General features: G+C 35.1%; 1 protein-coding gene across 2 annotated transcripts in view; it reads right to left on the bottom strand.

Moving 5' to 3' along the window:
• ATP9B (ATPase phospholipid transporting 9B) overlaps positions 1-14570 on the bottom strand; it is a 147403-nt gene that overhangs the window by 14966 nt on the left and 117867 nt on the right. For both annotated transcript variants that reach the window (XM_014877770.2, XM_014877762.2), the window contains exons 14-19: positions 14226-14338; positions 11261-11509; positions 3106-3267; positions 2421-2513; positions 1194-1277; positions 469-639 (exon numbers count right to left, since the gene is read on the bottom strand). In XM_014877770.2, the coding sequence (XP_014733256.2) occupies positions 469-639; positions 1194-1277; positions 2421-2513; positions 3106-3267; positions 11261-11509; positions 14226-14338 (872 nt within the window). The remainder of the gene's footprint in view (positions 1-468; positions 640-1193; positions 1278-2420; positions 2514-3105; positions 3268-11260; positions 11510-14225; positions 14339-14570) is intronic.

Genomic DNA, 14570 nt, shown 5'->3' on the forward strand with positions numbered 1-14570 from the left:
ACTCCTCTGCATGGCTTTTCATGCCATCCCTTCAACATGAACTGAATAAACCCCAAGGGCAGTTCTGAATTCTTGTTCAAATAATTCACCTTTTGATGTTCGCTGAAACTTCTTATGAGTGCCAAACCTGAAAACATTGTTGTCACACAGATCTTGTGCCAAACTCATTTAGTGTCAGCAAGGACAGTTTACTGTAGACAGACAGGGGATAAATGACTGAGACACATACACATCTATCCATTGGTAGTTTTCCTACAGAAGTAAGTTTGAGATTGATGAAACCTGGGTTAGGCAAGGGAGCTTTACACACAGTGTCTTGTTTGTTTCTGCTAGTTCATGCTCAGAATATGCCTAGAACTTGACACATTTCTTACTTTGAAAGAACCTAAATACAGACAAATATAAATTACGTCTTCATTTTAAAAGTTAATAAATGATAACTTGTTATGCCAGCAATATGTTTAGTACCTTTATTCCAGCATTCCTTAGCATCTCTAGAGTTGGTCTAACGTCTGCTTGCAGCTGATCTTCTACTCCAGTGAGACACAGTAATTCCATTTCTCGCTCCAAACTCTCTACAACAGCGGCAACCTTCAGGTTTCTATCATGTATACTTAACTTTGCTTGGTTATATCGACTCTGTTTGCACAAACACAAAACCACTTAGAGTTTTCTACAACTCGTAAAGTATGCATTCAGTCTACCACTCAGTGAGAACATGGATTCATTAGGCTAAATGTTTGTCTTTAAATATCTTTAATGAAGAACAAGACTAAAGGAGCAATCTTACTCTATACCCAATGCTATACAAGGCTCTTCTGACAATTCACCTAAAGAGAATGCCTCCTGAGGAACTATTAAGAATTAGGCATCACAGCTCCTAGGGAGGAAAGGCCTTATCTTTGAGAACAAGTAGATTTTTTAGGTCATGCTGAATCTACAAAGTGACACTACACTACCTTCTGGGAAAACACCGTCCAATCCAATAATAAAGCAAACAGGATCCTACATATGACTGCAGAATTATCACTAATGAATGACAAAGCCTTTAACAGACTGTGGACAACACCTCAATTATCTATTTTTTAAATATGAATCATCTTTTTCTGCAACCTTAAAACATAAAAAAGAGGAATGTTCTCCTTGAAGTAATTAAATAGGATAATGCATAAATTCATTCTGTCCTTTCATACCTCAAAATCTTGATACTGTTCTTCAGTAAGTGATTTTTTGGCCACAACTAGTGTGCGCAGTCCTTCTCGTGCCATATTACCGCACTAAATGAAAAATCACAGAATAGTTATGCAAATATTCAATCCTATGTTCATGCTTTATACAGATGCCAACATGGTGCATCTGTACCATAAATTTAAGTGTTTCTTTAGACTCTTAAACTATTCTGGAGAAGCCACAAACAGGATGAAAAGCAATTATAATGAAGTGGTTTGTTATCAGTAAGTCAATTAGATCTCCTCTCCTAGCTTAAAGAAAATTTCTTTTAGGTTGAAGCTTTAAAATAAATTAAAAACTACTTTTGAGGCACACAACAGAGGTACATTTCTTTTTTCACTGAACGTTTCTGTTCTCAGAAAAGCATCTGCACATTAAAAATAGCCATGGAATTGCGTGTCTTAATGAAAAACAAGGCTCTCCAGTGAAAACACTTATTGATTTGACCTCATAAAGCTAAATAAATTAAACAAGTATTTTACAATTAATTGTGCATCATTATCGCCAAAAGTAATTTTTATGACATTTTGCTAGGTCTTGAGGGAGTTTAATTTATTCATGTCCACGAATAAATCAAACTGCCCTGCAGCAGATATTGATTCATATTGCCAATACCATTATGAACATACATGGTGTAATCATTGTATTAACATATTGGCTCTATGTAGGGTCAAAAATAAGATGATTGCTGGTACCTACTAGAACACATAGTGAAAAATAGTAATCAAGTTTGAAATTCAGTCACTAACTATTTTATTTGAAGTTTTATAAATGTTGTAAAAAAATAGTTTGGACACAATGCTTGTCAAAGTCTGTAACTCATAATCATATCTCACTGCAGATTTTGATCAAACAAGGGCATTTCAGGATAAACAGATTTATAGCAGAATACTTCTAGAAATAATTAGGTTTTATGTGAAAAGTCAGTCAGTGAAAAACAACTTTCCTTGTTTTAAGTAGGAACGTGTCCTGCTACTACTACCAGCTTCGTTTTTCTTACACATTACTTAGGAATTGGAAATAATTTTAATCCCTTAAAACCTATTCAGGATATGCATAACTGAAGTTCAAAATCCATTACTGCATTGGGTAAGAGTGTCCTTTAAACATATCCCAATAAGATCTGATATATTTTATATTTAAAATGTTAATAAAATTTTTATTTTTGTAAATGTTGATTTCTTTCTTACCTCTTCTTCTAACCAATCATTGTACTGTACAATAGTGGACATGGCAACATCTGCACCCTTCATGTAAAATGTAATTTCTCCTGAAGATTCATCCTAAAATTTCACAAAGGAAATGGAAGGGGAGGGAAGAAATTTCTGTTTATAAAGTCAAAACAATTACCTACCAATAACTTAATTGCCTTCTGAAGCACACAATAGGTTCCCATTCATAAAAGACGAAGTACCTTGCCAAGAAGTGAGTAAGGTTTATTACTTGATGTTACTATTTCCAGTGTTATCTCTGATTCCATTGAGATATATGTCCTCTATTTCCATGTAAGAGGACCAGTTCTAACTGAAGTCAAGCATAACAGATTCTCAGCATCCCTAAACTAAATTTTAAAATATCACTGTTATATCCCCTCTAACTTATATTTTGTTTCTTGGTGGCAAATACCAATCCAAAACAGAAAGCTCTGTATCTATGAAATACCTGGTAATCAAAAATTTACAAATAACTTAGTGTAAATCCTTGTAACACAATTTAATGATGCAACATTCATTGCATATTCAGTGAATCCACACACACACAAATGTAATCAATGAATTTCTGTGGTACTGTCTGTTGCAGGAGGAGTGAATTAGTCTGATCTGCCAGCATTTTTTAAAAAATCAAACCCAACGCCCAGAAAATCCCCCAAATTACCCTAACTATGATGCCCATGCGCTTGCTCTCGGAAGTGAAGGGGAAGATCTGCAGGATATAGTATGTCAGGATGTGTCCACCAGGGGTCTTCAGCTGCATTGAGGTCAGATCCCTGTTAACCAGAGTGAGACCCACACTCTCTGTCCACTGCACCAGAGCCACCTAAAGAAAGAAGAAAAAAAAAAAAAAGAGAAACAAAGAAAAAAGGACATATTTAAGTGTGAAAGGTCTATGTTACTGTTATATAAAGTAGGCTAAAGCCAAACAACTGTTGCTAGGGTGGATTCCAAGAATCTAGGGGAAAAAAAGTGAACAGCAGAAGACTGAGTATAAAATCTTAACACATCAAATTACATGTTTCTCTTGAAGGGCTTACAAAATTCCTTATGAAGAATATAAAAACTTTTTTGAAATTATTGCTGAAAATGAGGTAGTTAGAATATATTGTTCAGAAGTAACTACTCTAATAAATACCCCACATATATTCAACAGTACATCAGGGACATAGAGTAGAAATTTTGCAAAATGAGAATATGATTTCACTATCAACAAGACCCTTATATAAGTAAAAGACTTTGGGAATATTTCCATATAAAATATTTTATTACATCTACACTTCCATATAAGTTGAGACAATGTAATAGCGAGTAAACAGGTAAGCAAAGGACCTTATTTTTAGTTTACTTGGCTCACTTGCATCATTTTAATACTTTGTTTCAGCAGTAATATGACTTCTGACACCAAATAAGATGGACACCAAGCTCACAATACTGCTACCTACAAACTCACATGGGAAAGTCCCCTTTCAAAATTTTGCTGCTTTGAAGTGCATGATGTATCTAGCTTCAACATTTTTCTGTATTATAGTTTAAATATCTCCCACCACCACATGTGATTTACTCCTTAAAAAAATATTTTAGGAAAACTGCTTTACTGATTTTACTGTTTTATATACAAGACACATTCCATATCTAATTTTTTTCTGATTAAAGAAAACTTCTCATCCTCAATCTACTTTTAGATTACCAAATGCTAATCATTACTGGAAACCAGATTTTTAAATCACTAGAAAGATAACTATAATGAAGTTCACATGATTTTTATGGATTAATAGGCTAGATTAAAAAAAAAAATCAAGCACTCAAAAAATCAAAAATTATCAAAAATCAAGCACATTTCTACAATGCAAGTAGAAAATTCTCTAGGTAAGTTCAACAGATGGTCACTAATTTTACACAAAGCAAATAAAACACCTCAGCTTCTACTAAAATTTAAAATTGGAATAAAATCCCGTAAAAAACCCTAGTAGTGCCATCTGTGCAGGCATCACCAGATGAAAATACAGTGAAATGCAGTAGTGGAAGAGAATAGAACACACTTGAAAAGCACTATTTTAAATTCTTGAAAACTACAGGAAGCCTTTTTACAAACTTTTCTTCTTCACCAGAAGTAGCATATAAGCTGTAAACGATCCAGTACGTCCAAGGTTAATTTTCAATTTTCACAGTGAAGGGTTACTATTACATTCTGACCTGTAAATTGCATCTTTCTACTAAAACCCTATTATCTTATTTGTGTCCCTGTGCAGCTAGGACTAAAGTGTTCTAAATTTGGAGACTCAAATCTGTTTATTACTTCATTTATGCTTGGCTTCACATACTATTTGAATTAGCATTTTGCAGCACAGTCATTTCGTATTCTTATACCTGGCCTATACACAATGGCATATTTATTTTTTCTTTTACATTGATCAGGGCAAATACCATACAAGAAACAGTCAATAAGGCTCAAAAGTCAAACAGATGCTACAAGGACACTGAAAAACTTTAGAGAAAGACGTGTTTGACTCCCATCACTCAGAATGAATCAAAGCAGCATCCAAAACAACATAGCCAGATTTTACCATTAAAATACCTGAAGCTTTTAGAATGCAGAAATTTTTTTCAAACAAGTATTTCACAAATGGCATGAACATCTACATTATAAATCTTAACAAATACGTTCATACTGAAAGTCTGGCCATAAAGAGTTCAGAAAAAAGATTTTTAGGCAAGTCTCTCTTCTTGAGGTTTCCCCTCTACGAGTACATTCTCTTCTCTTCAATACATTTCTGAAACTCTACATTAAAATGGTCTTGCAATCTAGTGTGCCTAAATCAAGAGCCCCTAGAATGCCAAGAAAATGCAGCAGCTGTGGCTTCTTCAGAGCTTGACATAAAGGACGAAGTCAGATAAAGTGATTAAAGGTTGGACAAGCACAAAAGGCTTAGATGGTGACGCTACCATTTTGTTTTAATAGAATCCATCGCAATGATAATATTTATTTGCTGATAACTGTTAGTTTGCTGATACACATACACAGATGAAATGTGTCAAGTTTCTGAATCCAGATTAGGGATTTATTTGAATATTTTATGGCTCTTCTCTGGCTTATCACAAAGCTTCCCTTCTATGGAAACCAGCTGCCTGGGAGACATAAGCATATTGATAGATAAATGGTCTTCCCATTCCTGAGACACAGGTATGCAGTGAACCCACTAAGTGTACAGTGTTTGTACAGTGTTCCTAGGGCAGGTAATGCACATAGAGGCATAGGGAGATTTTTGGTTGCTAACTTGCTGATTTTCTTCCTCCTCAGTAGCAACTGAAAGGGCCATCCACCTTTTATGTGACAATGTTAAAGAAGCAACTTTTAAATTAGGAAAGAAAGGGGCAAATAATTGCATTGTGAAACAGAAATGCAATAGATCTGATGCGAGCTAGTGAGAAACACTTCATTTAGTGTTCTTACTCTAAATCTTTCAGATGCTTTCATTTACCACTTGCCCACTCTTGAACTCTGGTTGCTTCTGTCAGCAGTCTCCCCACTAGAGGCCACCCAACCCTCTGAGTTTCTATAGTTCACAGACCCAAATATCAAACACTTGAATAACCAGGGCACAGATTTCCACTCAAATTCAGAGATTTCATATGGAAACTCTCTCAAATCAAGCAGTAACTGCAATCCATAACACCACCTGGAGCAGTACCAGCTCAGGAGGTGGAAGCAGCTTCTCTAAGAAGTGTGTTTCTAACTCAGTTGCCTGAGGAACGAGTGCATTTCCAGAGGGGCATGAAGAGGTGAAACTTCAAAAGCACCATTGTTACATACCATAGCTGCATGTCCATGTTTTGGGGAGACTTAATCATCACATTTGTTTAAAAATGTTCATTTATGGAACCAAATCGAACCAAACAGCTTATGCACTGGGTTAGGTTTGACCTGTACAATAAAACAGACTCTTTACTGCAGGTTTCCATCAAGGATATGCTCTGTTCACCATACTTGGATACTGTGGGGCTGTACACCTCATGGCTAAGGCCACAGCCTCTAGCAGCCTGGCTATCATGCCCAGCTTCTGCTTTCCTTTCCTTATGGCTCAGACTATCACTTCTGCTCCCTAGCAGAAATACTGAACTGCTCAAAACTTACAGTATTTGTTGCTCAAAACTGTGTATGAACAAATAATTGGAACTTTGAATGTACAATATTCTCTTTTGAGCTAACATTAGTTTAAGAAAAAGATCCACTGCCTCGTGGCTGCAGTTGGCAGTTCTCCACTTCCTAGGGCAGTTTGGGAGTTCCAGCACATTGTACTCACAGCTTTCCTGGAGCCCTGCAATGAACCTGACCACTTTAACCAAAAAAGAACCTGCATAAGTAAAGTCTTCAATGGTTTTTGCATATATGAGGGAGCGATTTGTAGGGTAAGAAAGAAGGACTAGAGATGGAAATTTTGTAAGCTAGTTTTGCTGCTTAGAAGAATTCTCATGTAACCCACATGTATTTCTTTCAGAGTATTTAAGAGCACTTTCACTTCAGACAATAGGATCTGTTTTCAAAATCAGACTGTTATATAAGGGATACAGATATACAGGTATAAGTGTGGTATTTTTAAGTTAAGGTTATTGCTTTGGAAACAGAAAAGAAGCAGTGAGACATCCTTTCCCCACTGCCTGAGTGTTTCCAACCATTTCCATCAGGACCGTTCAACAACTCATATCTGTCTCCAATCAGTCCTGGTTTGTTTATATTTATAAACAATGATTTTATAACTAACATTTGCAGCCTATCACTTTTCATAAAAGACCCTTCATAATTAAAATTAAATTATTAACTTAAAAATACAGCTTGATCATGTGAAAAAACTACCAATCAATATTCAAGACAAGCTATGGAGTAGTTATTCTTTGTGGGTCTCGAAGGTCACGCAAGTGATGGTTTTATGCTACTGAGTGATTTGCTTTTCACAATACATTGACAAAACAACACAATTAGTCTTGCTTCAATAAGCACACACAATAAAATGAATTAAACAATACAACATGTCTCATACATTACAGCTTCACTTTTGTAAACACAAAAGCTGCTTCACTCAGGGCATATAATTTCCCTGTCTGTTTTTAAATGATTGGCTTTGTATCCTTGTAATTAATTTTAGCAACTCTGTTGTCTCTGGACAGAAACGCTGGAATTAAATAACTGACCACACTTTAAGGTAGTATTTAAATATTCAAGATCCTAGAATTAGAAATGCTTGAGACTATAACAGTGCAGGACTAAGCATAACCAATAAATGGCTGGTTTATGAGAGTAAGCAGTCATTAAAAATCATGACTGATCAACCTTTTCTGACTAAGGAGAGCAAAGGTCTTCAAAGGCTCCTGTTCATTGCATGCCCTGAACTGCTTGGGTCTCTGACCTTTGAACTCTATCACTTTGCCTACTTAGCTTATATCCTTTTATGATTGTTCATTACATTAAGGTAGCTGGCTTTCTACTGATGAGCTGAACCCACACCTATGACGGCAAAGTTGAAGCTAGGTGGTTGTTTTGTTTTTTTTTTCCTCCAGTGGGTTCTCAGTGAATGTTTATTGTTTGCTATGCTACAGCTGTAGAGGACAAGTGACAGACAAATGAAACTTTCCACTCTTTCAGAGAAAATGAAATATTGATCACTTATCATAAGAAACAAAGAGCCTGGCATAAGTAGGGCTTGCATTATGAATACAAAATCGGTTACTTATCTCAGGTTACTCTAACAATGGATAAATACATCTTTTATGATGAATGTACCTACTTCTAAATGTGCATACTTTGTTATGGTTATATTTTATCTGTATATGGATGCATACATATACACATACACAGATGTGAGGAATTTCAAAAGACTTCCTCAAGTCAATTCATTAAGTGTGCAGTGTAGTCAGCATATTACTGAGCTGTTTCTTATACCTTCCTACATGGAAGAATAGTTTATACTTACATACTCTGCTCTTTACATCCTATGGCGTGATCATGCAATATTATATAATGCAACAGACAACTGTGCAAATAACATCTTGTTTCAAAAGACTGCAATCAAGCCAGATTCATAAACAAAATCTAAGAGAACAGAGTTGTAACGTTGAGAAAGTACAATGCATAAAACCAGTTAAGTCTATTAAATGATAATGTTGCTTATTAACCAAATATGTTGTGATAGGTCAGTGCTGAGGTTAAACAGAAAACATCAATTGAACCATTTCCCTAAATAAAGCTCCAGGGTGCAATATTCAAAGCACTTTATTCAATAAAAAATGCTTTTAAAATGGTACTTTGGTGATTGGGAAACATTGGCATCATCCGTCAACCTAACTGCAGGAAAGTTCAATAAGCTAAATAATGAACCATTTACATTATTTTCCTTAGGCTCCAGTGATTTGCAAACATTGCATCAATAGAAGTCTTAAAAAAATTATGATAAAGACCTGCTAGTCTTCCAACTCTTAGGCTTTTTTTCTGTCATGCTGCAATTTTTATGCTGTTTACATGCTTCTTGTAGCTTCATCTTTTTATAAGACTCCATTTAACATCAACTTCTCATTATATTAAGGCATATTTACTCAATGTGATAATTTTGCTAGTGTTTCAAGCATTATCTTTGAGAAACAAAAAGGAAATTTAAGGCTGTTTTAGAATGGAAACATTTCATTTCACTGCCATATAGTTTTAATGTATGAGTTGAAATGATAAAAAAATCATTATTAAAAGGATATCTGTGCTTTCTCTCCTTTGCAGCACAGTTTCTTTGTTGATGATTTCTTCTTCTAACTCCTTTTTCACCCTGAGTTCCAGATCTATTATATTAACACTTTATCAACTTTCCTTTCCTTCCTTTCATCTTTCCAAGGTCAAATTCACTACTGTCTTCCCAGGGCACTGCTTGTATAATTCTCGAGTCTTACATCTGCTTTCTTTAGTAAATATGGCAGGAGAATTGCTCTTCATGGTAGCATTTTCAGCTTTCAAACAACCAAACAAGTATAAAAAAGCCCACGGGGAGAGACGAGCGAGCAGGAGAAAAAACTCAGATAGTCTCTCTCAGCTGCACATCTCTTCACCTGATTTAGTAATACCTTTGGCTATTAAAGCAGAATGTTTACTTAATTTATAGTTGTCATCATATCTTCATAGGCAGATCCTTGCTCATGCAGTCATTCATTATACTCAGTAGTACCTCACAGGCTCATTAAACTGAAACATTTAGTAAATATGAATGCATGTGCAGATGAAAATTTGTACACATGTGCGTAATACAAGTCAAACATTATACAACTACATATCATAAACAAATGCCCTTCTGGCATAAACAAATGCCCTTCCAGGATTATCAATTCATAAGGTGGATCTGCTCACACTATATAACATCACATACAGTATTATGGACTATTGGCTTTAGCCAAAGATCAGCATCTCAAGTCGAGAGATTTATTTTTAAAACTGTTCTGACTGCAATTTTTCATTTGCAGAGAACCAGCCACTTCTTTAGATTCTACAATCTTTTGACACTATGTGCTGTATTTATGGCATCTGAAATGCATGTAATGTCTACTAGTTTGTTACTACATGAAGACAGATTTAATTTTATTTCTTGCATTCCTAAAAACACTTGTTATAGACTTACTTTTAGCAACTATAGCCTGCAGTTTGAACTGCTAAAGTTTTGTTAACATTACATATGGTGACATATTAGACATGAAAACCAAATGTATACATGAATAACACACTATGTGGCAGGATGAACTTTGTGAAAGAAACATTGTCTTGTATGAGATCAACTTAAACAGCTAGAAAAATATTTAGGCTTTCAGGTACATAACGCCTTCTTTACATCTTACAACAACCTTATTTTATTTATGATTAAGCTACTGGGTTACTGGTTACAACAATAACAGTACCTTCAGAAAATGCTAGAAATTCTTTAAAACAAAAATTCTTCTCAACCTGCTCACTTTCAGATGCAAACTATCCTCAAAACAGTCTATTTCTCCATTTTACTGTATCGATTACACTCATTTGTATAAAGTGAACTATTTGCAGTATCTCGAAACGTGAGCTTTGCCTCTCTCTTCTAGTATCTTTTTAGATTGAATTTTAGGCAATCAATTTAGGGACCAAAATAGGATTATTCAGAACAACAACTCAAATCCAATGAAAGCACTGGGATTTGTTTAAAATTTGAATTTCAATAGAAGTCAAAGGCGTGTTTTAATTGAAATGGTGTTTTAAATTTGTGCTACACTTGATGCAATTTTGAAAGAACCCTAAAGATTATGAAGCTGCCTAGAGCTTGAAGCTCTAAAACTTTTCCACAGAAGCATTTGAGGTTTGATGGGGTTTTTTTTGCTTGTTTCCTTCTGGGGGTTTTGTTTGTTTGTTTTTTCCTGTTAAGAATCTATACATTCCAGTACCTGGTAGCATCTCTAACTAATGTACCAGACTGTCCATCACTCAGAATAGCTTCATATTCCCTTTAAAAGCATACTATGATCCATACATTGATGATTATTTTGAGATTAATAGTAAATAATAAAGCTTTAATTGCAATCCTCAATACAGTATTGACGGCAAAGCACTGAATTCACAGATCTTTAAGTCAAATAACTGAAAACACTTTTATACAACAAAGAACCAGCAGATCTTTCCTAAGGTGCAGAAAAAATAGGAACAGCTTATTACTAATTGTAAAGAAATCTCTGCTCAAAACACTTTTTTTCCCAACAGCTCTTCTCTTTTTAACTTAGTTTACGCTGTTCTTTAGAAGATATAAGTATTTTCAGCCTTGCATACCAACCTCATCAGGGCTGGAAGCCTGGTAAGTTCGATTTTCATCGCTGAAGTCCTGATCCACTTCTGCATATTCTGTCTCTGCAGACACACCAGCCCGGGACTCGTACACGGGGGTGACGTTGTGGCAGAGCGCAATGGCCTTCACGGCTTCGTGGATCCGACTGCTGACGCTCTTCCGGACTTTGGGAGCAGATGATTGAGGCTTCCTGGATGGTGTTGAGCTCGTACTGTTCCCACTGTTCTGAGAGTGGACCTTTAAGACCCAACACAATGAATAGTAAACCAAAGTTCAAAAATGGAAACAAAACACGAATACTTATCTATCTATATCTGATTGTTCCCTTCACAAAGGTTGATAAATTGTAAGGCTAGTAACCATCTATTTATTTTTATATAACCTACCGTTAACTCACTCAGCTTGTGATTCATAAAAAGCCTCATTTAGTCTTCTTAAGAAATTATACATAACTATGGGCTCATCACCTTGCATTTGTAGTCAAATTTCAATAACAGACGCTGAAGACAAAAAATGTGAAATGAAAACAAGTATGTTGGAAAAGGGCTGAATAGGCTGATCGGACTCTGCAGAAACCCCTGCTACCTCACTTCAGATTTTACATTTTTCAATTATCTGCCACAATAGTCCTTTCATGTCTACTGCATTCAATGATTTTTTTTCTTTTCCTTTTTAAAAGAATTTAAACCAGCCACCAACTGGATGAGTTCAGAAACGCTGAGAGAAAATTTCAAAATTTGCTGTTTTGTTGTTCTTCTTTACCTGTGTCATTAAACTGAAAAGAAACTCTTTTTTTCTAAATCTTGACCTAAATCTCTGTATTTTAAAAGATCACATTTGTGGTGATCAGAAGAGATCAGAAGCAGAGATCAGTAGAGAACAGAAGAACAAAAGCAGGATCATTTTTAAGTATAAATATTAGGAGTCATTAAAATACAAATATTGCTGATTTAATTTATAACTTACACAATTTGTGTATTATTTGTGAACTAACGCAATTTTACACTTTTGCTGCAGCTGAAATGTTTTTGTCCTTACAAGAATGCAATAATCTAATAAAATAATCATGCAAAATAAGAGTTTGACACATGTTTGAAGATCACATTACTGTTGCATAACCATTAAACTAGAACTGTTTTAAGTTACCCTTCAGAAATTCTAGAGCACATGACAGAACCAATTTTCCTCTGAAAAGTACTACGTTTTTATAATTAGTTAAAATAAGCTGGAGGTTTTTAGGGGGGGTTATTGGTTTTTTTGTTAGCTGGGTTTTGTTTTTTTGTTTAAAAGCCAGCACATTAAATATATCAGCAGTACTACCACCACAGGCTCTTCCGTTCACTCCAATGTAACTCAGAAAACCTTTGCAGAATCCATGCTTTTTTCCTCCTGACTGCAATCTGCTGAACCGTGAACATTCTGCCCATCAAATTACAGTGTTGTCTAATAAAGGGTTTAACTTTCTGCTCATCTGGCACTGCTTTTCAGCTACTGCTTTAAACCTCTGCATTTGCATTCTGCTAACGCTGATGCCATTACAGTCACAAATAAATTAAGCTGATTTACTCCTTCTGAATTATGTTATGTTTATTGATGCTTGTATAATTTAATTTCACACAAATTCCATTAAAGATTATGCCCTCTATCACAAAATGCTTCCAGTGGGGAAATATAATCAGGTTATAATAGATTTGTGTGTTACATTAAGATGACAATAGTCTAGTAGGTCCACTGTAATAATAAAACAGAACACAAACAAGGGATAAAATCAATGTCACACAAGAACCACTGCTTAGCTAACCAGCAGCTTCTATTATCATAGATTAAATAAAAAACCTCACCATACTTTTTCAGATTGAAACAATTGTTCAGTAGTTGTTTGGTTTGTTACTGAGACTCCATCATTGCTCTGTTTTAACGAGTTGCTACTAACGCAAGCATAATTAAAGCATTATTTAAACATAAAGTATTGTTACATAAAGCTGAAAAAAAGGACAATCCAAGTAGGTTCTTTAGTCATCAACTAACAGTAAACCTACATTTTGGAAATCTTTTTCTCACAACTGAGGAGAAAAGCTTCCCTCACATTCCTTATTTTAAGTATGTTACAGTTACTAAAAACATCATGGAAATACTAGTTAACTTTTAATTTGTTTCGTCTTCTGTCAATGTTCTTATTTTTTGTTTCAAAGAACAGAAATAAAAAATAAAGCACAAAGTTCATCCTAATCTCAGAGTAGAATCACGTGTATAGGAAGGTTTGCAGCAAGCACCCTAACAGTTTACATACATGGGAAATGCTTGCAGAATCCCACAGCTGACCCACACAGAGACAGGGAGTCACAATCCTCTTGTACACTTTCCAGAACAAGCACTCTTAAACATCACAGGAACACTTTGTTCTCAAGCAATATGCAGTTTTCCATTTTCTCTCACCTTCTCCCTGCCAGTTTTATGCTGTTTGAAATCGCCTTAATTTTTTAAAAAATAATTCTTAAATATACCTGTGTAAGTTTTATTTTGACAACTACTGTTATACCACTTAGTTATACCAATTAATGTGGCTTTTCGATGCCTATTCTTGATGAATAATTTCAAAGATATAATTACTGTTCATGTTGTTCTGGACACTTCCTTGCAATTTGTAGTCTCAATAATGAATAGCTTACTCTTAGACGATTTGGCCGGAGAAAGACTGCACTGCACAGACAGGTTAACACAGATTTCTGCTAGTGAAGAACAGAAAAGTAAGTCTCTTTAAGTGGGTATTATGAGGAACTTTGGAATCAGGAGAAAACTATGTACTCTCTCATATTTTTCCCTTCCATCATATTCTTAAGAGATACCTACATATGGCAACTATCATAGCACCTCAAATTCTAGACATAATCATTAACAACCATGCTTAAATGCTGTTAAACCCTCCCGCTTCCTTAAGAAATGTAAATAATACCTGTGAATAAGAGTTTATAATATGACTCTGTATTTCATCCATTGTGTCTGTTCCATAGGAAACAGTACCTAGATGGAGGCGCTTAAATATCATCTCATTCTGTGTAAGTGTTCCTGTAATAAAGGAGAAATGTTATCACAAAGCAGTGAGAAATACTGTGAGATGGCCACAAACACTTCCTCTCCCCTCCCCCTGCAAAAAAATCTTTCCTTAGGAAAGAAGGAATAAATCACAAGTTAGCATCAATTTAGTTAATTAAAGGAATGTTTATGGAGAAAGATCGGGGTCAGTCATTCTGGAAGAAATCACTGGTTCCACCCGCAAGCTGATTTTGCCAATAACTAA

The sequence above is a fragment of the Sturnus vulgaris genome, chromosome 1 (genome assembly GCF_052056855.1).
Source record: "Sturnus vulgaris isolate bStuVul1 chromosome 1, bStuVul1.hap1, whole genome shotgun sequence".
In the NCBI taxonomy this organism is placed as follows: domain Eukaryota; kingdom Metazoa; phylum Chordata; class Aves; order Passeriformes; family Sturnidae; genus Sturnus; species Sturnus vulgaris.